At 42.6% G+C, this 24,231-nt stretch overlaps 1 protein-coding gene across 2 annotated transcripts; it reads left to right on the top strand.

The window, feature by feature from the left end:
- The first annotated feature begins 7,076 nt into the window (after positions 1-7,076).
- CSTL1 (cystatin like 1) lies at positions 7,077-11,945 on the top strand. Of its 2 annotated transcripts, none has more exons than XM_025469028.2 (4): positions 7,077-7,227; positions 7,699-7,942; positions 10,935-11,048; positions 11,828-11,945. In XM_025469028.2, exons 2-4 carry the CDS (start codon positions 7,724-7,726, stop codon positions 11,909-11,911), a joined length of 417 nt encoding a protein of 138 aa, XP_025324813.1. In that variant the 5' UTR covers positions 7,077-7,227; positions 7,699-7,723; the 3' UTR covers positions 11,912-11,945. The 2 variants fall into 2 exon arrangements, with proteins under 2 accessions (XP_025324813.1, XP_025324812.1); XM_025469027.1 differs by having other exon boundaries at positions 7,693-7,942.
- Positions 11,946-24,231: the final 12,286 nt, after the last annotated feature.

Raw genomic sequence — 24,231 nt, 5'->3', positions numbered from 1 at the left:
AGCCTTCTAGAGGAGGTTTCCCATTCTAATTGAAATAGCCAGCATGATTGAGCCCTGTATGCCAGGCACATCTGTACCTTTTATAACAATCTGATGTATTTACTATTATATGGATTTTAGAGTTGAGGAAACTGAGACTCAGAAGATAGAGCAGCTGCCAAGAAACAGTGGAAGGGCAGCCCCACTTCTGACTCTGCTCTGCAGCTCTCCTACCTGTCACAGCAGCCCAAAGGACCCACAGTGAGACCAGAACTGACCAGGATGTATATCTAGACTCAGTCTGCCTGGGCAGGGATGGTCTACCTGGCTACCTGCCCTGGAACATGCCCAGCATCTTGGGGCATAGATTCTCACCTGCTAGATGACTTCCAGTTTGCTTCCTACTTTGGGGAACAATTGCACCTGCTTTGGGTTTCCAGGCAGAAGCATATCATGATGAGCAATGGTTTTGACCAGACTGATGAGTGGTCTGTGCAGGCCCAAGAGAACTGGGGTCAAGGAAGAGCCTGGGAAGTGCACCTGGAGTGGAGGGGCAGTAATGACAAGGTAAGATAAAGGGGTAGATTAAAAGCTACCGCCAGGAAACTCCCAGTCTCCAGACTCCTCAGCTCACACAAGCAGAGCCATACTGCCTGAAGTGATAAGACAAATTCGCCATCTGTTTCCTGCTAATTTTTTCCCTGGGAGCAGCCTAACAAAGAATTTCCAAGTCTAATTGGCAACAGGCCAAGCCAGGAAGTTGTGCTGCACACAGACAGCCCTCCTAGACTCCCACCACATCACCCACATACCACACAGCTACAGGTTGACCTAAGACAAATTTCATGCCCTTGCCACCATGACTGCTCCAGCAGTGGCCCTGCTACCAGGTTCAGCCTACAAGTCAGAAGGCCAGATTTTCTGGCTTTTGGAAAAGATGCTATTCTTTCTTAAACACCAAGTACTAATGCAGCTGTCTTCCTCTGGATGGGGTAGCAGCAAATGAGAAGGTGGCTTGGGCCCAGGGAGGTGGGAGACGCTGAAAAGCAGGCCTCACTATTCTTATACTTGCCCCTGTGTGGCTCTGGAGAAGGGCAGCCTTTTCTTTCTCAGTGTCCCGAGTGTCAGTCATGGAAAGGGCCACAGTGGCAGCCATGTCTGTTCCATAGGAAGCTCTGTGCTTATTCTTGTATACACTTCATCCATCTATCCATCCATCCATCCATCATCCATCCATCCATCCATCCATCCATCTATCCATCCACTTGTTCACCCACCTGCTCGCCTACTTATCCATCCATCTATCTGTTCATCTCTCCACCTGTCCACTCACCCACTCATCTATCCATCCATCCTTCCATCCTTCCATCCATCCATCCACCCATCCATCCACGCATCCATCCATCTATCCATCCATCTACCTACCTACCTAGAAGGCTTTATTGAGGTGTAATTGACATACAATAAACTGTACATAAAGTGCAAAACTTGATGAGTTTTGATGTGTTATCACCTGTGAGATCATCACTATACTTCATACATTGAACACATCTGTCACCCAAAGTTTCCTTATACCCCTTTGCATTCCCCCCCACTTACCCCTCCTTATTCTATGGACATACACAGACCCATATTTCCTATAATTTCAGGCTATAACTGGGGTCCCCATTTTCCATTCTTTTTTTGACCAAAATGGGGCTCCTATTTTTCACTTTTCCTGTGAACATAACCAGCCCAACAAATGTACCTTTATTCCATGGATAATCAGGGTCCCTAGTTTCTTCTTATCCTATGACTATAACCAGGCAACATAATTTCCTATTATTCTATGAAAATAAGTAGGTTCTCTATTTTCCTCTTGTTCTGTGGACATTACTGTGCCATATATAGAGCCATGTTCTCTACTTCCCTGTTATTTTATGGACATAACCAAGTTTTCTATTATGAGATAATAGAAAATATATGTATTGGTCTCTGCCTCTGGTTCCTGGCACAGAACCCCTGAGGTCCTTGTAATTTCCTAAGTGGTGAGAAGAGTACAAAGAGCATCTTTTGTTCTTTTTTTTTTCTTTTTTAAAGATTTATTTATTTATGATAGAGAGAGAGAGAGAGAGAGAGAGAGAGGCAGAGACACAGGAGGGAGAAGCAGGCTCCATACCAGGAGCCCGACATGGGACTCGATCCCAGGACTCCAGGATCACGCCCTGGGCCAAAGGCAGGCGCTAAACCGCTGCGCCACCCAGGGATCCCCCTTTTGTTCTAATATTTGGTCTTTACCCCTGGTTCCTGGCACAGAGCTCCTGAAATCCTTGTATTTTGTGTGACAGGAGTGCCTTTTGTTCTAATGAGGTGACTTTGGCTAGGCTCCTGGATGGAGGCTGGTCACCAGAGAGAACAACTCATGGTTAGAGAGTTGGAATTTTCAGTCCTGCCCCCTATTCTCTTGAGAAGGAAGAAAGGCTAAACATGGAGTCAATGATAGATCATGCCTGTATGATGAATTCTCTATAAAATCTTAAAAGTACAGGGTTTGCAGAGCTTCCAGGTTGGTCATCATGTGAAGGTGCTTGGAGAGTTGCCCTCTGGAACAGAGAATGGAAACCTTGCACCCATTCCTATATACCTTGCCCTTCACATCCCTTCCATCTGGATGTTCATCTGTATTCTTTGTCATATTGTTTTATAATAAAATAACCTGGTAATAGTGTTTCCCTGAGTTCTATGAGCCACTCTAGCAAATTAATTGAACCCAGAAAGGGGGTCATGAGAACCGTGGATTTATAACCAGTTGGTCATGAGAATAGCTGACCACCTGGACTTACACTTGACATCTGAAGGTGGTGATGGTGGGGCAATCTTGTAGTACTAAGCCTTTCATCTGTGGGGTCTGATGCTATCCCTTAGGTACTGGTGTTGGAGAGAATTGCTTGTGGGGAAAAACCCACATATTTGGTAGCCAGAAGTGTCAGAAAGTATGTTTTGCAAGACAGGAGACTCACAAGAGAGAAAGAACGTAGGAAGAGCTGGGGTTTTTCCCTATGCAGGTGGGAAGCTAAGTTTTTCCTTTTTACCTACTTTCCCTTTCTCCATGGAAATATCCAGAGACTCTGCTTTCCACTAATTCCCTGGGCATGATCAGGCTCCCTGTATGCCCTATTAAATGGATATAATCATCCTTCCCATACCTTCCTTATAGACTTCCATAGATTTAACCAGGCCACATGTTTTCCCCTTATTCCACAGACATGGCCATGTTTCCAATTTTGTTTTTATTCCTGAACCTCCAGGGCTTCTATTTTCCCTTTATTCCATGGGAAGCAATCAGACCTCATGCTTTTCCTTATTTCATGGTTACTATTAGGCTTCTTATTTTCTTCTTTGTGCATGGACATATCAGGTCCCCTGTTTTCTCTTCTTTTGTGTACACAACTAGGGGTTTTTCACACATTCCATGGTCATGACCAGGGTCCCTATATTCCCCTTACTACCTGGAAATATTTGTAGTCTCTATTTCTTTTTCTATGGACATGATGGGGCTGCTTATTTTCCTTTCATTCCGTAGATATGACCAAGGCACTCTGCTTATCACTTTATTCTGCTGACATAACTGGGTCCTCTACTTTGCCTAAATTACCAGGACACACCCAGCACTGTATTTTCTCCTCATTCTGTGGGAATAATCAGGTTTAATATTTTCCCTTTCTTTGGATTTTATCAGGTTCAACGTTTTTCTCTTAGTTCATGGATATTGTCAGGCTCCTTATTTTCACCATATTCCATGGACACGATCAGGGTTGCCTATTCTCACCCTCCACATTTTATGGGCATTGTATTATTGCCTTTTCTAGTAATTTATTCTGACTATAACCAGGCCATTCATTTTGTCTTTATTCCATGATTTTAACCAAGCCCCTTGTACCACAAACATTACCGGAATCCTATTTTCTCTTCATTCCATGGACATAACCAAAACCACCATTTCCCCCTCAATCTATGGAAATCAGCCATCCTCCTGTATTTTTCTTCTGATTCATGAATATATTGCTGATCCCTATCTTCATCTTACCCCATGGATATTATCAGGTCTCTTATTTCTCACTTATTACACAGACATAACTGGGACACGTGTTTTCCCCTTAAGCATGGAATTGACAAGGCCTCCTCTTTCCCCCCATTTCCATGGATGGGTTTATTTTCCTTCTTTCCTTCTCCAGGGACATGACCAGGGCCCCTGTCCCCCCTCCTTCTATGAACATAATCAATACTTCCTCTTTTCCTTTAATTCACAGGGTGGTAGGCTAAATAATGCCACCCTTCCACCCCAGAACTTTTGAGCATTGTCTTGTGGTAAAGAAGGAATTTATAGATGTGATTAAGTTCAAGATCTTGAGATGTGCATATCATTCTGGATTTTTCAGATGGGTTTCTTTTTTTTTTTTTAATATTTTATTTATTATTTATTTATTTAAGTCACAGACAGAGAGAGAGAGAGGCAGAGACACAGGCAGAGAGAGAAGCAGGCTCCATGCACCAGGAGCCCGATGTGGGATTCGATCCCGGGTCTCCAGGATCGCGCCCTGGGCCAAAGGCAGGCGCCAAACCGCTGCGCCACCCAGGGATCCCTCAGATGGGTTTCAAATGCCATCCATATATCCTTACAGGAGGGAGGCAGACAGAAGAGAAGAAGGGCATATGCCCACAAAAGCAGAGATTAGAGTGGTGTGGCCACAAGCCAAGGAATGCTGGCAGCCAGTGGATTTCTCCCCGGAGCCTCTGGAGGGAGTACAGCCCTGCCAACACCTTGATTTGGGTCTTGTGAAAATGACTTCAGATTCCTGGCCTCCAGAACTGCTAGACAATACATTTCTGTTGTTTTAAGCCACTAAGTTCATGTTAATTTATTACAAAACCATTGGAAACTGGTGCACATGGACATATCTATGGTCCCAATTTTCTTCCTATTCTGTAGACAATTTAGTGGGTTGAATTGTGTTTCCCCAAAATATATGCACAAGTTCTAGCCCCTAGTACCCATGAATGTGAACTTATTTGGATACAGAGTCTTTGCAAACCTAATAAAGGGTCCTGAGATGAGATCACATTGGATCTAGGGTAGGTTCCAAATTCAATGACTGGTATTCTTAGAGGAAGGAGAGAGAGATTGGAGACAAAATGACAGAAAAGAAGGACAAAGAGAAGAAGTTTAATGTTCTGCACTTTTTCCTTATTCCATGGAAATTACTGGGGACTCATTCTTCCCTTACTTTATGGACATAGCCAAGGTGCATATTTCTTTAGGTAGATCAATTTTAAAAATGTATTTAGGCCTATGTTCATAGATTTTTCTAACATGGTCCACTGAATGTTACTTTTCCTTCCTTAGGTTCCCAGTCCAATGGGTATCTCCCAGGTTTCCAGGGCAATCCGAACACCTTACTCCAAATCCTTATGTATCTATTTGACAATGATGCTCCTGCAGCTCTAGTTCAGGGTGTTCTAAAGTAGCCACTTCCATCAGCTGGACAAATTCTACAGGCAAGTTCTGAGGGACAGGTCCTAATAGGATTTTCACACTGGAGGGAGGCCTGGGGTCTGACAGAACACAGGCTTCAGCATGTGGGTTCAGAGTCTTGAAAGAATCACCCAGAGGATGTTTCTGAGCACTGACCGATGCCTGACCTGGGAACAGGTTGTTTCACACATGGATTTAGTTTCCATCACAAACTAAGATTAGTAGTTTTTCCCATTCTCATATTATAGATGAAGAAACTGAGGCTCAGAGATGAACTGTCTCTCTCTGAGTCACCAAGCAAGAGATCTGAACCTGGGAGAGTTGGATTGCAAGGTGGTGCTGCATGTGTGCTGCTTCCTATTTATTTTTGAACATTTTAACTTTTATTTTGTGGAATTTAAGAGACAAAACAGATGAACATAGAAGAAGGGAAGGAAAAATAAAATAAGATGAAAACAGAGAGGAAGAAAACCATAAGAGACTCTTAACTCTAGGAAACAAATTGAGGGCTCCTGGAGGGGAGGTAGGTGGGGGGATGGGGTAATTGGGTGATGCACTAAGAAGGGCACATGATGTAATGAGCATTGAGTACTGTATGCAACTGATGAATCACTAAATTCTATCCCTGAAACTTGTAACACACTAATGTTAACTAAATTGAATTTAAATAATTTTTTTAAATTAACCTTTATTTTGAAATAAAGACTTACAAAAAAAGGCTACAAAAATAGCATCAAATATTCACCCCACTTTCCCAAATGTTAGCATCTCATGTAATTACAGAGCAATAGAAAAAATTAAGAAATTAACATTGGTGCAGTGCTATGAACTGATTTATAGACTTGATTCACATTTCATTAATTGTCCCACTAACTTTTTTTCTGCTGTGGGACCCCATTTAGGATCCCACTTTAACAAAAGTTTTTAAAATGGGGAGCTATTATAGGCTTCTGGGTGCAGGTGATGAATTCAAGACAGGCTACCCCTAAATATGTCACCTTAGCACATTGAAGATCTTAAGCCAGAGGAGTCTGAGAAAACTGTGAAGCAGGAAGGGCACTCTGATCACCGACCCTCCCAACCTGAGCCCTTCTTCCCTGAAAACACAAGACAAATTTCCCATGCTAAAGGTACTTTCCATGTACCAGGAGGATGGGGGACGACATTTTATCCCCAGAGATGGGGGATAAGGCTGTATAATCAAACCTTACTACTTCTTCACCATTACCCATAGTCAAAACCCAGTTGTCTTGTCAATTCTTCACACATTTATTGTTTCTTTGTCTACAAGGTTAATAAGCTTCTTGTGCTAGACACATCTTCATTCTCTTGTGAAGGATCCCATCCATATATAAAACATCAATAAAACCTGTATACTTTTCTCCTGTTAGTTTAATTCTTAGGCTGAGCCAGAGACCCAAAGAGGGTTGGGGAGAATTTTTCCTGCCCAAGATAAGCAGCACCTAACCTTCAGAGGTCTTCAGGATTAATTTCTGAGTAAGGATCAGAGTTTATTCACACACCCCCCCCTTCACAGAGAGGCTTATATTACCTCACAAAGGTCTGCTGGGGTCACACCAAAATAGCAAGAGCTACTGCCAGGGCCTGCAGGTACAGTGGGATCCAGCAGGCAGAAATCTGTGGTGCAAAAGGTGGCAGGTGCATAGAGAACCTATCTTTAAAGGAGGAACAGGGAATAGTTGATGGCTGGGTTAGACAGGTAGAACCCACAATAGGTAAGTAGAATGTATCAGCCCTGTCCATGTCCCTGATTCTCATATCCCAGTTCAAGTAATACCTTTTCCATAAGCTTTCCCCAATTCCCACAAATGGCAAATGGCACTTCTTTGTCCAATATACTTATGCATAGCACTATAAAGCTCTGTTCTGGGGACTTTCTCCTTGATAGATATGAAGGCAGGAAGAGGTTGCCATCTTGGCAGGTGTTTAGAAATCATGCTTGCCTGGATAATCTAAGAATCAAGTGGGTATCATAAAATTGGAAAATGTTTGGACCTGAAAGAGTTGAGCTCAACCTGAGTTGAGATTTCCTGGGTTGGTTCTTCAGTCAAATTGTGGGCAGATCCTTGAAAGGATGAGTCTGGGGTCTCAATCTCTGCCTAACCTGGGCAAACCCATTGGGCAAGGGCCACTGCAGAGGGTGAATGAGCTGCAGTCTGGTCCCAATCCTGTCCTGGCAGGTGCAGTGGAGGAGGTTTTCGAGGCTGCAAGATGGGAGTTGGATGCCGTAGGAACCCTCTGTTGCTGTTGGCTGTCCTGGTCCTGGCAGCCAGGCTAGGTCATTTTCAAAGGTGGGAAGGCTTTCAGGAGAAGTCCACGAGTGAGACAAACATGAATTCAACACTCCAATTCTTCATTGAAAAATACAACAATGCTAGCAATGACACCTACTTATTTCAAGTCGACAAGCTACTTCAAAGTCAGATGCAGGTTTGTGCCTCAGTTTCTCTGGATGTGTGCAGTACCCACTTGGACATGCAGGAATATGGTATGGTTCCCAGAGAGAACCAAGTGATGGTTTCACAACTGGGGGGAGGCTTCACTTGGGATGAGCATGGTTTGGATGGTTTGGACTCCAGACTTGCCTTAGCTATGCTTTTGAAATGCTAGCCCAATGACAGGAATGAAACCCTAACTGTGTTACTCTTGGTCTGAAGGAAACATAGCCTCTGAGTTTCTCAACTGTTATTTCTTGGGAAGAATTGCCTTTTGTTCTGAAATTAGTCCTACCGGAGTGACAACAAATGAGAATGATTTTGTTTCCTTAAATGGTTTGCTTTGGCAAAATACAAATGTTCTCTATGGATTCCCACTTGACATAATTTTTCAATGTCCAGGGATGTAAAGTCTGGACTTTCTAGCTGTATTATACAGAAATCTGGAATTGCACAGGGGTTTATTTGGGCAAAGGGGAGAAGGGAGTGAGAAACAGACTTCAACCAGATTATCTCTTTTATGTGTTTTACATACAAAGTTTCTCTGAAATGAATCAGTTGAGGACAACGGAGGAAAGAAAAGTTGTTTGAAAACTACTGTTGTGGGTCCAGCTTCCCCCCAAGTTTACCTAGTAAACTATATCTAAGTTAGGTCAGAGGCAATAGCACATTTTAGTTCAATTAACCTGATTTGGAAAAAACAACAAACCACAATTGACAGGAGAAAAGATCTCTGATGGAGAGAGGGAGGCAGTGGGAACAGGAGAAACCAGCACGGGTGGGGAGTAGAGAGGGGCAGGCAATGTTAGTGTGACACAAAGCAGGCCTGACATCACAGTGTGTGGACATCAGCCTGTCCCCGGCTCCATCACATACTCTTGTCCCAAGATGGGGGCCCATCAGGCCCAGGGACACTGAGGTGACTTGGCCACGAGGTGGCGGCTGTCAACCAAAGTTCTTGCCAAGTTGCTCTGTTCTCCCAGGTTAGTGCTCACAAAGGTGAATCTGAGAATCCCAGGAGACATGTCTTGTAGAATCAGTCTATAATCATTCACAGTTAACTCTAAAAGAATAGTTTATGAATGAGTTTTGTTTTCATTCAAATGGATAGAAGCACAGAATGTGTGTGACTCTGGGTGGCTGGGTCCTTTTGCCAAGTGGTTGTATCCATCAACAACTCACAGAGGGGTGTAGGAGGTGGGCCTGACAGGCTGCTGCACCCAGGTTCCAGGTCTCTTTAATTGTGAGATCTATGTCAAGCGCCATCCAGGCCTGTTTCCTTACCACCAAGTGGGCAGAAAAACAGTGAGGCAGCACTAGGGAAAATACTTGTGTTACTATGATGATTCCTCTTACTATCTAGCAATCCAGTCTAATAATGAATAAGCAAACATTTTGCACACTGGAATGCCAGTGTTTTCGACTTTTCATACCTATGGAGTGTGCTGAAGGTCAGTGTGAAAGCCCTGTAAGATGCCAATGCCTGGATGTAACTCTCCTTTGATGAAGAGCTTGGAGCCCTGCATCCTGAGGTTCTTCAGGTGGCGGATGCTGGGACCAGGATGGTGATACAGCCCTCAGGCTTCCTTCCCCTGCAACCACCCTGAGCTTTTCCAGGGGCATTTTCCTCCAGGGGGCAATGTGGGCACTCTCTCCCTCTACTGCTTTGCTACTAGGGAGAGTATCAAGCCTTTGCCTTTGGTTGTATCTGACATTGGGACAAGGAAGTATGGGACTTCCAGGAGCTTCTCCCCTCCCCTCCTTCATGTCGACTTGAGGGACCCAGCTGTTTCCAACAGAATCATCAAAGCATTTGCTGGAGTTTCACTTGAAGGTGTGGATCCCCCCGGCTACAAAGAGCTTTCCTGCCCTTAGAGTCCTCAGAACCTGGCACTTGAACATGAGCACAAGAAGACAGATCCCAACAGCCTGGAATTGCTTTGGTGTAGGTTCTCCATGGTTTATGCATTCACTGTTTGCATACACCCCAGGAGGAAATTGGCACTAGTCTCCCCATTCTCTAGATGAGGAAACTGAGTCAGGGAGGTGGCAGGGCTTAGCCAAGAAGATAGAGTTGGCAGGGGAAAAAGCCAGAACTCGAGCACAATTCTTCTGTCTTCTGCTCTGTTGCTTTCCTGACTCCATATCTGCTTCAGAGTGATGTTCCCCACATTTTGCTAAAACATTTAATAATTCATAATAAGTTATTTTAAAATTTGCTTTAGTGAGATGCCTGCTTCTCTTTAGCCCATGAACAACTCCTTGAGCAGGTACAATTGTTATCTGGACTCTGTAGGTTTTTTTTGTTTTTGTTTTTGTTTTGTTTTGTTTTGTTTATAAATTTATTTTTTATTGGTGTTCAATTTGCCAACATATAGAATAACACCCAGTGCTCATCCCGTCAAGCGCCCACAACTCTGTAGTTGAAGAAAAGGAGATTGCCGGGGATTTGCTCTAGGGCTCAGTGTTAGTAGAAGGGAAATGAATGCCCCAAAGCAATTCAGTTTCTAAGCCTGTGTTTTTTTAGCTGTGTTGGTAAACTGCTTTCCATCAGGTTGGTTGGGAAGGAGAGTAGGGAGGGAGGACATGGATGAAGTTGAGGGACAGGATGCACCCTTATACATTCTGAGGATTATGTGTACAGATATAGGGTATCCTGGGGCTGCCGGGCAGCCAAGTTCCATGATTTGCCAATCCTTCATCCTGAGTATGGAAGGGAGATGGGTGAGAAGCCATCTGTGGCTTGCAGAAATGAAGCTAGTCCAGACCAAGGGGAAGGGCTCTGCACATGCTGGGGACTGACTAGTGGCCTCAACTGTCACTGTCCATTCTCCAGCTGGGAGGCAAAGTGGGAGCCATGCTTTTAGTGGATGAGCTCTGAGAACAGGTATTGTGGTTCCTTAGTCTTCATCTTCTAGATTTTCCGGGTGAGAGTCAGCAACTGGATACTTGGAGTCAATGCTAACAGTGCCACTGTTTCTTGGTAGCTGACGACTGGAGTGGAGTATATGGTAACTGTGAAGATTAGCCGGACCAAATGCAAGAGGAATAGCACAACAAAAAATTCATGCCCCATTCAAAGCAAAAACAAGCTGAAAAAGGTGTGTGGTGGCAGTCACTTGAGTCGGGACTTGTGATCAAATGGGGAAAAGTAAACTTTTAAAAAGTAGACCAAAACTGGACATTGACAATTTTTCTAGCTGTGTGGATATGGGCTTTAGAGCTGCCTGATGCCATTAGAGGTACCCAGAAGTGGGGGGTGGGGGGGGGAAGGCTCTCTAATTAGGCAGTCTCTCTACCCTGAGCAGTCATAGCTCTGGCCACAGTCCTCCAGTCTCCTTCCCTGGCAGTTTTACCCCAGCCCTCAGTGGGAAGTAGTTTACTTTCCCTTGGGCTTCACTCTGATCTCAGCTCATGCTCTCAAGGTCCTTGGGGATTGTCTAGTTTCCTTTTTGTCTTCCAACCTCTGCCTATGTTTTCTGGCTTTTCCCAGTCCCTCCTGGTGCTGCCACCCAGAAGCTGGCAGACACAAAGTCTACCAGAAGCAAAAGGACTTGAGGCAGTGGGCAATGCCTCTGTCCCAGGCTGTCCTGCCCGGACTTCATCCCAGTGTCCCGCTGGGCTATAGGCTCCAGGTGCACCTGTTCCACATCCTAAGTGACTGAGTAGGGGGCGCCCAAGGTGACATCCCTGTTCAGGTTGGCCCCACCCCACCCCCATCATGTGACTATGAGCAGATTCCCCTCCCCACCCATGTGGTCGTTATCCAGACACAGTGACTGGTCCAGATTTCCCAGATAAAGGCTTGTTGGGGGGCAGGAGCCTTTTGTTCATCTTCAAAAATATTTCCCTGAGAACTGTTTTCTTTCTCTTTCCACAGAGTTTCATTTGTGACTTTTTGATGTACACTGTGCCCTGGATGAACTATTACCAACTCTGGAATAATTCTTGTCTGGAGGCTTGAATGCATTAGTGCAAAGATCTTTGATGAAAACTTAGATGCCAACTGTGCACTTTCTATTAGACTTCTGCAAGGCCTCATTCCTCTTGGCAAGGTCTCCACACACCTGCTCTCACTCATGCACACATGCACACTCACATACGCACTCACATACATTCATGTATACACTCACACACTCACTCAGGGGGCTGATGCAATTTGAACAGAAGGATATCAACTCTTTGGAGGAAACTCATAGTTCTTCTACTTCAGTGCATGTCTCTGAGGCGCTTAGTTTCAGGTACATCCTGAGCTCTGGCCTGAGCTTCCAGGGGCTCTGTTTCTTCCCCATACTCTCTGTGACTTACACATTTTTGTGAGTGTGGCTGAAGTCCCCAAGTTCACCAGTCCAGAAACTCAGTAGAGGGACCCTCAGGATTTCAGCGCAGTTAGTTGTACTCGCAGCTGTGCCTTAATTACAGTGAAAAGGTACAAGACAAAATCAACAAAAGAAAAAGGCTAATGTGGAGAAGTTTCAGGAACTAGGTGTAGGTTTCCAGAGTGCTTTCCTGGTGCACTTAGTTCCCCAAAAGTGAGTTGTGATAACACGTTGAAATATGTTTCCCAGAGAAGAGATTCTCTTTAGAGATTCAATGCCGCAGGTTTTCCCTGGAGCTGCACTAGGCAACCCTCTGCCTAGGAGATGTCCAAACTTTAGGCTCCCAGAAGGAAAGCAGGTATTCAGCATAAATCACACTGTATAAACAGTATAGACACAATGAGGTCCTCTCATCACTTAGGGACAGGATTGTATCAGTGTAGGGAACTGTTGGCAATCCAAGTTCCCAAGCTCCAACCAAGGCCAACTTTACAAGTGGGCCTTTCCAAGGACAGCAGTCTGGACTAGCTGTACGAACTCTTTATTTCACAGAAAGTTCCCGAGCCTCCCATGTGCTCACTGCTGGAGGAATGAGACAGTGTCTTCCCTCATGTGACTCATAGTTGAGCAAAATAGGTATACACTGGACCAGAAATCGGGAGCAGATGAAGGCTGAGAACCTCCTCAGGGATCAGACCCACCAGCACACTTATAATGGAAACTTGAGAGATGATTTCCAAAGGGGAAGAGTAAACACACAAATAAGAACCTCAAATTCACCTGAGTGGCTTAAGAGAGAAGGGAAAGTGGAGGTACAGTGGTAAAAGTGGTGAATTTCTCATGCAAGAGAGAAGCCAGAAACATCCAGTTCTGCAAATCTAATGTCATTGAGGGTTGAGTGGGTGTCTTTCATGGGCATGCTGTCCTTACTTTCTTTTCTTTTTTTTAATTGAAGTTCGATTTGCCAACATATAGTGTAACACCCAGTGCTCATTCCATCAAGTGCCCTCCTCAGTGCCCATCACCAAGTTACCCTATCCCCCTTGCCTACCACCCCTTCTACTACCCTTTATTGTTTCCCAGAGTAAGGAGTCTCTCATGTTTTGTCACCCTCTCTAATTTTTCCCACTCATTCCCCCTCCTTTTCCTTATAATCCTTTTCACTATTTCTTATATTCCCTGTATGAGTGAAACCATATAATGTTTGTCCTTCTCTAATTGACTTACTTCACTCAGCATAATACCCTCCAGTTCCACCCACGTTGAAGCAAATGGTAGGTATTCGTGCTTTCTAATGGCTGAGTGTCCTCACTTTCTTATTTGGTTATCACAACAACCTATGAAATGGCAACTCTCACCTCCATGTCACAGGTGAGGAGCCTCTTTCCAGATCCTACCATCTTGGCTGAGTTTGGCTTGTTTGAACTTTTACAAATGGAATCATACAGCATAAAATAATATATTTTATTTCTGGCTCCTTTCATGCAACATAATCCTTTCTTTTTATTTATGTTCAATTTGTGAAGATAAAGTATATCATTAGTTTCAGATGCAGTTTGCAATAACTCATCAGTTGTGTGTAACACCCAGTGCTCATCACATCACTTGCCCTCATTAATGTCCATCACTCAGTTTTCCCATCCCCCCACCCTCCACTGCTTCAGCAGCCTTCAGTTTGTTTCCCAGAGTTAAGAGTCTCTCATGGTTTGTCTTCCTCTCTGATTGTTCCCCACTCAGTTTCTCCTCCTTCCCTTATGGCCCTCTGCACTATTTCTTATATTCTTCTTTTTTTTTTTAAATAAATTAACTTTTTATTGGTGTTCAATTTACCAACATACAGAATAACACCCAGTGCTCATCCCATCAAGTGCCCCCCTCAGTGCCCGTCATCCATTCATCCCCACCCCCCGCCCTCCTCCCCTTCCACCACCCCTAGTTCGTTTCCCAGAGTTAGGAGTCTTTATGTTCTGTCTCCCTTTCTGATATTTCCCACACATTTCTTCTCCCTTCCCTTCTATTCCCTTTCACTATTATTTATAGTCCCCAAATGAATGAGAACATACACTGTCTTTCTCCGACTGACTTACTTCACTCAGCATAATACCCTCCAGTTCCATCCACGTTGAAGCAAATGGTGCGTATTTGTCGTTTCTAATGGCTGAGTAATATTCCATTGTATACATAAAACACATCTTCTTTATCCATTCATCTTTCGATGGACACCGAGGCTCCTTCCACAGTTTGGCTATTGTGGACATTGCTGCTAGAAACATCGGGGTGCAGGTCCCCGGTGTTTCATTGCATCTGTATCTTTGGGGTAAATCTCCAACAGTGCAATTGCTGGGTCGTAGGGCAGGTACTATTTTTAACTCTTTGAGGAACCTCCACACAGTTTTCCAGAGTGGCTGCACCAGTTCACATTCCCACCAACAGTGTAAGAGGGTTCCCCTTTCTCCGCATCCTCTCCAACATTTGTGGTTTCCTGCCTTGTTAATCTTCCCCATTCTCACTGGTGTGAGGTGGTATCTCATTGTGGTTTTGATTTCAAGTGATGCAGAGCATTTTCTCATGTGCATGTTGGCCATGTCTATGTCTTCCTCTGTGAGATTTCTCTTCATGTCTTTTGCCCATTTCATGATTGGATTGTTTGTTTCTTTGGTGTTGAGTTTAAGAAGTTCTTTATAGATCTTGGAAACTAGCCCTTTATCTGATACGTCATTTGCAAATATCTTCTCCCATTCTGTAGGTTGTCTTTTAGTTTTGCTGACTGTATCCTTTGCTGTGCAAAAGCTTCTTATCTTGACGAAGTCCCAATAGTTCATTTTTGCTTTTGTTTCTTTTGCCTTCGTGGATGTATCTTGCAAGAAGTTACTGTGGCCAAGTTCAAAAAGGGTGTTGCCTGTGTTCTCCTCCAGGATTTTGATGGAATCTTGTCTCACATTTAGATCTTTCATCCATTTTGAGTTTATCTTAGTGTATGGTGCAAGAGAGTGGCCTAGTTTCATTCGTCTGCATGTGGATGTCCAATTTTCCCCAGCACCATTTACTGAAGAGATGGTCTTTCTTCCAGTGGATAGTCTTTCCTCCTTTGTCGAATATTAGTTGACCATAAAGTTGAGGGTCTACTTCTGGGTTCTCTATTCTGTTCCATTGATCTATGTGTCTGTTTTTGTGCCAGTACCACACTGTCTTGATGACCACAGCTTTGTAGCACAACCTGAAATCTGGCATTGTGATGCCCCCAGATATGGTTTTCTTTTTTAAAATTCCCCTGGCTCTTCGGGGTCTTTTCTGCTTCCACACAAATCTTAAAATAATTTGTTCTAACTCTCTGAAGAAAGTCCATGGTATTTTGATAGGGATTGCATTAAACGTGTAAATTGCCCTGGGTAACATTGACATTTTCACAATATTAATTCTGCCAATCCATGAGCATGGACTATTTTTCCATCTCTTTGTGTCTTCCTCAATTTCTTTCAGAAGTGTTCTATAGTTTTTAGGGTATAGATCCTTTACATCTTTGGTGAGGTTTATTCCTAGGTATCTTATGCTTTTGGGTGCAATTGTAAATGGGATTGACTCCTTAATTTCTCTTTCTTCAGTCTCATTGTTAGTGTATAGAAATGCCATTAATTTCTGGGCATTGATTTTGTATCCTGCCATGCTACCAAATTGCTGTATGAGTTCTAGCAATCTTGGGGTGGAGGCTTTTGGGTTTTCTATGTAGAGTATCATGTCATCAGAGAAGAGGGAGAGTTTGACTTCTTCTTTGCCAATTTGAATGCCTTTAATGTCTTTTTGTTGTCTGATTGCTGAGGCTAGGACTTCCAGGACTATGTTGAACAGCAGTGGTGAGAGTGGACATCCCTGTCTTGTTCCTGATCTTAGGGGAAAGGCTCCCAGTGCTTCCCCATTGAGAATGATATTTGCTGTGGGCTTTTCATAGATGGCTTTTAAGATGTTGAGGAAATTTCCCTGTATCCCTACACTCTGAAGAGTTTTGATCAGGAATGGATGCTGTATTTTGTCAAATGCTTTCTCTGCATCTAATGAGAGGATCATATGGTTCTTGGTTTTTCTCTTGCTGATATGATGAATCACATTGATTGTTTTACGAGTGTTGAACCAGCCTTGTGTCCCAGGGATAAATCCTACTTGGTCATGGTGAATACTTTTCCTAATGTACTATTGGATCCTATTGGCTGGTATCTTGTTGAGAATTTTTGCATCCATGTTCATCAGGGATATTGGTCTGTAATTCTCCTTTTTGTTGGGGTCTTTGTCTGGTTTTGGAATTAAGGTGATGCTGGCCTCATCGAACAAATTTGGAAGTACTCCATCTCTTTCTATCTTTCCAAGCAGCTTTAGTAGAATAGGTATGATTTCTTCTTTAAATGTTTGATAGAATTCCCCTGGGAAGCCATCTGACCCTGGACTCTTGTGTCTTGGGAGGTTTTTGATGACTGCTTCAATTTCCTCCCTGGTTATTGGCCTGTTCAGGTTTTCTATTTCTTCCTGTTCCAGTTTTGGTAGTTTGTGGCTTTCCAGGAATGCATCCATTTCTTCTAGATTGCTTAATTTATTGGCGTATAGCTGTTCATAATATGTTTTTAAAATCGTTTGTATTTCCTTGGTGTTGGTAGTGATCTCTCCTTTCTCATTTATGATTTTATTAATTTGAGTCTTCTCTCTCTTCCTTTTAAAAAGGCTGGCTAATGGTTTATCTATCTTATTAATTCTTTCAAAGAACCAACTCCTGGTTCTGTTGATCTGTTCCACAGTTCTTCTGGTCTCGATTTTGTGGAGTTCCGCTCGAATCTTTATTAACTCTCTTCTTCTGCTGGGTGTGGGATCTATTTGCTGTTTTTTATCTAGCTCCTTTAGGTGTAAGGTTAGCTTTTGTATTTGAGTTCTTTCTAGTTTTTGGATGGATGCTTGTAACGCGATGTATTTTCCCCTCAGGACTGCCTTTGCTGTATCCCAAAGATTTTGAACGGTTGTATCTTCATTCTCATTAGTTTCCATGAATCTTTTTAATTCTTCCTTAATTTCCTGGTTGACCCTTTCATCTTTTAGCAAGATGGTCCTTAACCTCCACGTTTGAAATCTTTCCAAACTTCCTTTTGTGATTTAGTTCTAATTTCAAGGCATTATGGTCTGAGAATACGCAGGGGACGATTCCAATTTTTTGGTATCAGTTTAGACCTGATTTGTGACCCAGTATGTGGTCTATTCTGGAGAAAGTTCCATGTGCACTTTAGAAGAATGTGTATTCAGTTGAGTCTGGATGTAAAGTTTTGTAGATATCTGTGAAATCCATTTGGTCTAGGGTATTTTTTAAAGCTCTCGTTTCTTTGGAGATCTTGTGCTCAGAAGACATATCGAGTGTAGAAAGCACTAGCTTGAAGTCACCAAGTATAAATATATTATTATCTAAATATGTCTTAACTTTGGTTATTAATTGATATATTTGGCAGCTCCCACATTTGTGGCATATATATTGATGACTGTTAAGTCCTCTTCTTGGATAGATCCTTTAAGTATGATATAGTGTCCCTCTTCATCACTCACTACAGTCTTCGGCGTAAATTTTAGTTTATCTGATATAAGGATGGCTACCCCTGCTTTCTTTTGAGGACCATTTGAATGGTAAATGGTTCTCCAACCTTTTATTTTCAGGCTGTAGGTGTCTTTCTGTCTAAAATGAGTCTCTTGCAGAACATAAAGACTCCTAACTCTGGGAAACGAACTAGGGGTGGTGGAAGGGGAGGAGGGTGCGGGGTGGGAGTGAGTGGGTGACGGGCACTGAGGGTGACACTTGATGGGATGAGCACTGGATGTTATTCTGTATGTTGGTAAATTGAACACCAATAAAAATTATTTTATTAAAAAATAAATAAATAAATAAATAAAATGAGTCTCTTGTAGACAGCAAATAGATGGGTCCTGCTTTTTTATCCAGTCTGAAACCCTGCGGCTTTTGATGGGGTCATTAAGCCCATTCACGTTCAGAGTTACTATTGAAAGATATGAGTTTAGTGTCATCATGATATCTATTCAGTCCCTGTTTTTGTGGATTGTTCCATTGGACTTCTTCTCAAAGGGGAATTTTGAGAGTCCCCCTTAAAATTTCTTGCAGAGCTGCTTTGGAGGTCACATATTCTTTCAGTTCCTGCCTGTCTTGGAAGCTCTTTATCTCTCCTTCCATTCTGAATGAGAGCCTTGCTGAATAAAGTATTCTTGGTTACATGTTTTTCTCATTTAGGACCCTGAATATATCCTGCCAGCCCTTTCTGGCCTGCCGGGGTCTGTGGAGAGGTCTGCTGTTACCCTAATACTCCTCCCCAGAAAAGTCAGGGATTTCTTGTCTCTTGCTGCTTTAAGGATCTTCTCTTTATCTTTGGAATTTGCAAGCTTAACTATTAAATGTCGAGGTGTTGAATGGTTTTTATTGATTTTAGGGGGGATCTCTCTATTTCCTGGATCTGAATGCCTGTTTCCCTTCCCAGATTAGGAAAGTTTTCAGCTATGATTTGTTCAAGTGCATATTCTGGACCTCTGTCCCTTTCGGCACCCTTGGGAACCCCAATTAAACGTAGGTTTTTCTTCCTCAGGCTGTCACTTATTTCCCTTAATATATCCTCATGATCTTTTAATTGTTTGTCTCTTTTTTCCTCAGTTTCCCTCTTTGCCATCAACTTGTCTTCTATGTCACTCACTCGTTCTTCCACCTTGTTAACCCTCGTCGTTAGGACTTCCAGTTTGGATTGCATCTCATTCCATTGATATTTAATTTCTGCCTGATTGGATCTAAATTCTGCAGTCATGAAGTCTCTTGAGTCCTTTATGCTTTTTTCTAGAGCAACCAGTAGCTTTATAATAGTGCTCCTGAATTGGCTTTCTGACATTGTACTGTAATCCAAATTTTGTCACTCTGTGGGAGAGAGGACTGTTTCTGATTCTTTCTTTTGCGGTGAGGTTTTCCTTGTAGTCATTTTGCTCAGTGCAGAGTGGCCAAAAACAAGTTGTATTGGGAAAAGGGGAAAAAGATAGAATAGAAAGAAGAAAAGAGAAAGAAAAAAGAAAGAAAAAAAGAAAAGAAAAAAGAAAAAAGGGGGGAAACAAAAACAAAAACAAAAACAAAAACAAGGGGAGTATCCTCTGATTCTGTGTACTGTAAGTCCCTTGACTTCCCCTGGAACTTTCCAGTGCTGCTTGGTCAATAATTTGTTTTTCCCCTGTCTAGCTGGTCTTCTGGGGGAGGGGCCTGTTGTGCTGATTTTCAGGTGTTAGCACTTGGGGGAGCTGCTCAGCCCCTGCCTGGTGCAGGGCTCAGTGAATAATGTTTAAGCTGCTTATCTGGTGAGGCCACTGTGAGGCTCAGTGGGGGTTGTTTACCCCGTGAGGCCCCAGGAGGAACAGCCCCAGTGGCGGCGGCCAGCTCTGGAGCCCTGGAGTCAGCTCCCGCAGTAACTCCAGAGTTCTCCGTCTGCAGGGCCTGCAGGCTCCGGGGCAGGGCTGCTGATCTGCTCAGCTCGGGGCAGGAGCGTCCTTGCGGTCCTGGGCTCTCCTGGCCTCTGCCTGTCCCGGGGAAGGCCGGATTCTGGGCTGTGTCCCGGTGCCCTGTTCTCCGGGGCCTGCGCTGTTGGATTCGTGCTCCCACCCCACAGCCCCCTCCGCGGAGCCGCCCCCGAGCCCCCCGAGCTGCTCCCCCCGCAGCCCCCTCCGCGGAGCCGCTGCCCGAGCCCCTCCGAGCTGCTCCGGTCCGCCGTGCGCGCTGCAGCCCTTAGGGAGCTCGGCGCACTCTCCCGGGGCGCAGGTGTCTGTTACTGTCCCAGGGAGCCCGAGGGCATCCCCGCCCTCCTGGGTCCTGCTCCAACTTCCTGCAAACCCCTTTCCGCCTGGGACGGTTGGTTTAGCTCCTGCTTCTCCGGGACGGGGCTCTCCTGTCCTGGGGACACTCGCCCCGGCCTCAGCCCAGCTCCTCTCGGGGCCCCTCCCCCTTGGATGCCTTTTGTTTCTTTATTTCTTTTTCCCCCGTCTTCCTACCTTGATAGAAGCACGAACTCTTCTCGCTGTAGCATTCCAGGTGTTCTCTCTTTAATTCTCAAGTCGAATTCATAGATTTTCAGGATGATTTGAAGGTTATCTAGGTAATTTGGTGGCGACAGGTGACTTGGGGACCCTACTCTTCCGCCATCTTAACAGCTGGGTTTTAATAGAAAATCACTAGTCCTACTAAGAATGAGAAAAATGTCAACTTAAATGAGAAACGACAATGAACAGATTCTAACATAGAGATGACACATCTTAAAATCACTGATAAAGATTTTAAAGCAGTCATCCTAAAAGTGTTGCAATGACCAATTATCAACATACCTCAAACAAATGAACAAATGGGAAGTCTCAGCAAAGATAGACAATTTCAGCAAAGAAATAGAAAGTGCAAAGAAAAAACAAGTAGAAATATTAGAATTGAAAAGTTCAATAACTGAAATACAAAATTAAATGGATGGACTTACCAGTGGAATGGGGGGAATAGAGGAAAAATAAATGAACTGGAAGTGAGAATAATGAAAACTACCCAATATGAATAATGGTGAGAAAATTGACCAAATACAAATGAATAGAATGTCAGAAAATGGTGAAACTATTACAATATCTAACACACTGTAATTGCAGAAAGAGAGGATAGAGGTGAACTAAGAAACTACTTGAAGAAATCACCGCTGATTACTTTTCAAATTTGGCAAAAGACCTATACCTGTAGATTCAAGAAAGTGAGTAAATCCTAAACAGGATAAATTCAAATATACAGCAAAACACATCAGAGTTAAACTTCTGAAATTTAAAGACAAAGAAAAAAGATCTTGAAAGCAGTGAAAGAGAAAATTCACCTTAGCTTTAGGGGGAAAAACCCAATTTGAATTTCAACATATTTCTCATAATAAACCATGCAGAAGTGCTCAAGTGTTATTCAGAGAGAGAGAAGACTCAAATTAATAAAATCATAAATGAGAAAAGAGAGATCACTACCAACACCAAGGAAATACAAACAATTTAAAAAACATATTATGAGCAGCTATACGCCAATAATTAGGCAATCTAGAAGAAATGGACGCATTTCTGGAAAACTACAAACTACCAAAACTGGAACTAGAAGAAACAGAGGCTAAAAGAAAAGAAAACTGTCAATCCAGAATCATATATCCACCAAAAATATCCCTCAGGAATAAAGGGGAAATAAGCCATTCTCACGGAAGGAAACTAGGGAATCTGCACCAGAAGACCTATATTAAAATAATAGCTAAAAGAAGTTCTCTGAATATAAAGGAAATTTAAAAGAAGGAATCTTAAAGTATCAGAAAAGAACATAAAATGTGTAAATATGGGTAAATACAATAGGATTTCTTGAGTTTTCTAAATTATGCCTGATGGTTAAAGCAAAAATTATATCATTTTTAAATGTGGTTCCCAATGTATGTAAAAGAAATATTTAGGGCATTTGTAAATGAGGAATAATAATGGGCTGTAAAGGGAGGTAAACTTCCTACCTTTCACTCAAACTGGTAAAATATCAACACCAGTAGGCTGACAAGTTATATATTTATGTCATATCTAGAGCAACCACCTAGAAGGCTATGCAAAAAGATATACGCTCACAAACAGCATAGATACATAAAAATGGAATTCTTTAAAAAATGTTCAAGTAGGGCAGCCCTGGTGGCGCAGCGGTTTGGCGCCGACTGCAGCCCGGGGTGTGATCCTGGAGACCTGGGATCGAGTCCCACATCGGGCTTCCTGCATGGAGCCTGCTTCTCCCTCTGCCTGTGTCTCTGCCTCTCTCTCGCTCTCTCTGAATGAATAAATAAATAAATCTTTTTAAAAATGTTCAAGTAACACAGGAAGAAATAATAAAACAGAAACAAAATACAGAGAGAAGAAAAATGAAATAGCAGACTTAAGTCCTAAATATCAGTAATTATATTAAATGGTATGTGTAAACTATCTGTAAATGGTCTAAATAAGTCAATTAAAAGACAGAAATTGGTAGAGTGGATTAAATAAAACATGAACCAACTATATGCTGTCTACAAGAAACTTACTTCAAATATAGTGATATGGGTAAGTTGAAAGTGAAATGATGAAAAAATTATATTATGTAAACACTAAAAGAAGAGAAACTATATTAATATCAGATAAAGTAGACCAGAGAACAAAGTAAATTACTAGAGTTACAGAGGGACATTACATAATGACACATCCTTTGGAAAATAGCTTGGTGGTTTCTTTTTCAAAAAGAAAAAAATCCTAAAATATACTTTAACATATGGTGCAGCACTTGTACTCCTCGGCGTTTAATGCAGAGAATTGAAAGCTTACTACATCCACACAAAAACTTATACATGATTGTTCACAGAACTTTATTTGTAAAAGTTGAAAACAAACACATCCTAAGTAGGTAAATAGTATACTGTGGAATATTACTTAACAATTAAAAGAAAATAAGGTACTGATAACATGAAACACATTGGATGGATCTCAAGGGCATTACCAGAAATCTCAAAAGGTCACATACTTGATTCCACTTCTCAAATTGACACAACTAAAGAGATGAAGAATAAATTAGTGGTTGCAAGGAGTTTCAGATGGGAAAAGAGAGGTATGACTCTAAAGGGGTAGTTCAGAGCATCCTTGTGGTGATGGAATAGTTTTATATCTTGATTGTGGGGATAGTCACATAAATCTACGTATACAACAAAATTACACACATGCAAACTATACCAGTGTCAATTTCCTGCTTATGATATTTTTCTATGGTTACAAAAGATGTGACCATGCAAGAAAACTAAATGAAGGGTACAAGAGAACTCTCTGTACTATCATAATGTTCTTCTTTTTATTCTTTCAAAATAAAAAATTTCAAAAAAAAAATCACTGGGCTGAGAAAACCGAAAGATCAATGGGCAAAAATGTTCTACCTTTCCTTTGTTCTACCTCAGGTTAATAACCCTTGCCTTTAGGCAAAGCAACCAAAATGCCAGCAAGGAGTTTAATGACTGATTAGTATTAAATCATGATTGCTACCAACAGTGTTGTTACTAATTAATTTTTTTGAATATTTGCTTTGTTAAGTAATTTACATATGCTATGATCATTAATAATTATAACTACTCTAAAAATAGATATTATTTTCAGTTAAAGATGAGGAAACTGTAGGTTAACATTTTACTGGATAGTTGGTAGAGGGGAGTCCTACCTGGGTCCCACTTAAAACAGGTTCCTGAGCATTTCAGAACTTTGGTAAGAAGTTTAAAAGACAAAAATATTGTTCTCTCAAAGCTCCCAGCTATCTCCATCTGGTAGAGACTGATGTGTCTATTTTGCATCCCTGTACACAGCCCACATGTAGAAAGAATACCCGGGTGGCACTCTGCCTTTATCCTCTCACGTATTCTCTTTCTGTGCACACCAACTCCAAATGCACCTATGCCCCCTTAATCTCTGACTGTTCCCTCTTCCTCAAGCCACCTCAGGCCAGTGGTTCCAGAGAATTACTGCCTCATACAAGCTTTCCTACAACTAGTAACTGACTGAGATTGTTGCATAAATACCCCCCAATTTCCTCTTCTTTCAGGTAGTTATGTGTGTGTGTGTGTTTGTGAGAGAGAGAGAGTTGTGATTGTGTGTGTGTGTGTGTGTGTGTGTATTCTATAACATCCCTAGAGTTCCCCAGTGGTATTAAGCCAAGTGGCTTTTTCCTCAGTTACTGGGGACAAGATCTTTTTCTCCCTTATTGGATGTGAATGAGGATAGATGTGACCTAGTGAGCTGCTGGCAGCCCTCCTGAGACCACGTGGAGGAAATGGAATGAAGAAGATGAAATTGTTGACATTGTTTAAAATCTTGAATCAAGCTGTTGGCTGGGGGGTGGGGTGGTGGTGTTCATTCCCCAGTCCTAATA

This window comes from Canis lupus, chromosome 24 (assembly GCF_003254725.2).
Source record: "Canis lupus dingo isolate Sandy chromosome 24, ASM325472v2, whole genome shotgun sequence".
Lineage (NCBI taxonomy): Eukaryota > Metazoa > Chordata > Mammalia > Carnivora > Canidae > Canis > Canis lupus.
Note: the sequence above shows the minus strand (reverse complement) of the source record. Positions and strands in the feature narration are given on the sequence as shown.

What these genes read in the sequence shown, in the direction of transcription:
- CSTL1 (XM_025469028.2), top strand. Translation starts at nt 7,724, where the DNA reads ATGGGAGTTGGATGCCGTAGGAACCCTCTGTTGCTGTTGGCTGTCCTG. An exon ending in TACTTCAAAGTCAGATGCAG is followed by an intron (nt 7,943 to 10,934) that starts GTTTGTGCCTCA and finishes GTTTCTTGGTAG; the next exon opens with CTGACGACTGGAGTGGAGTA. An exon ending in GCAAAAACAAGCTGAAAAAG is followed by an intron (nt 11,049 to 11,827) that starts GTGTGTGGTGGC and finishes CTCTTTCCACAG; the next exon opens with AGTTTCATTTGTGACTTTTT.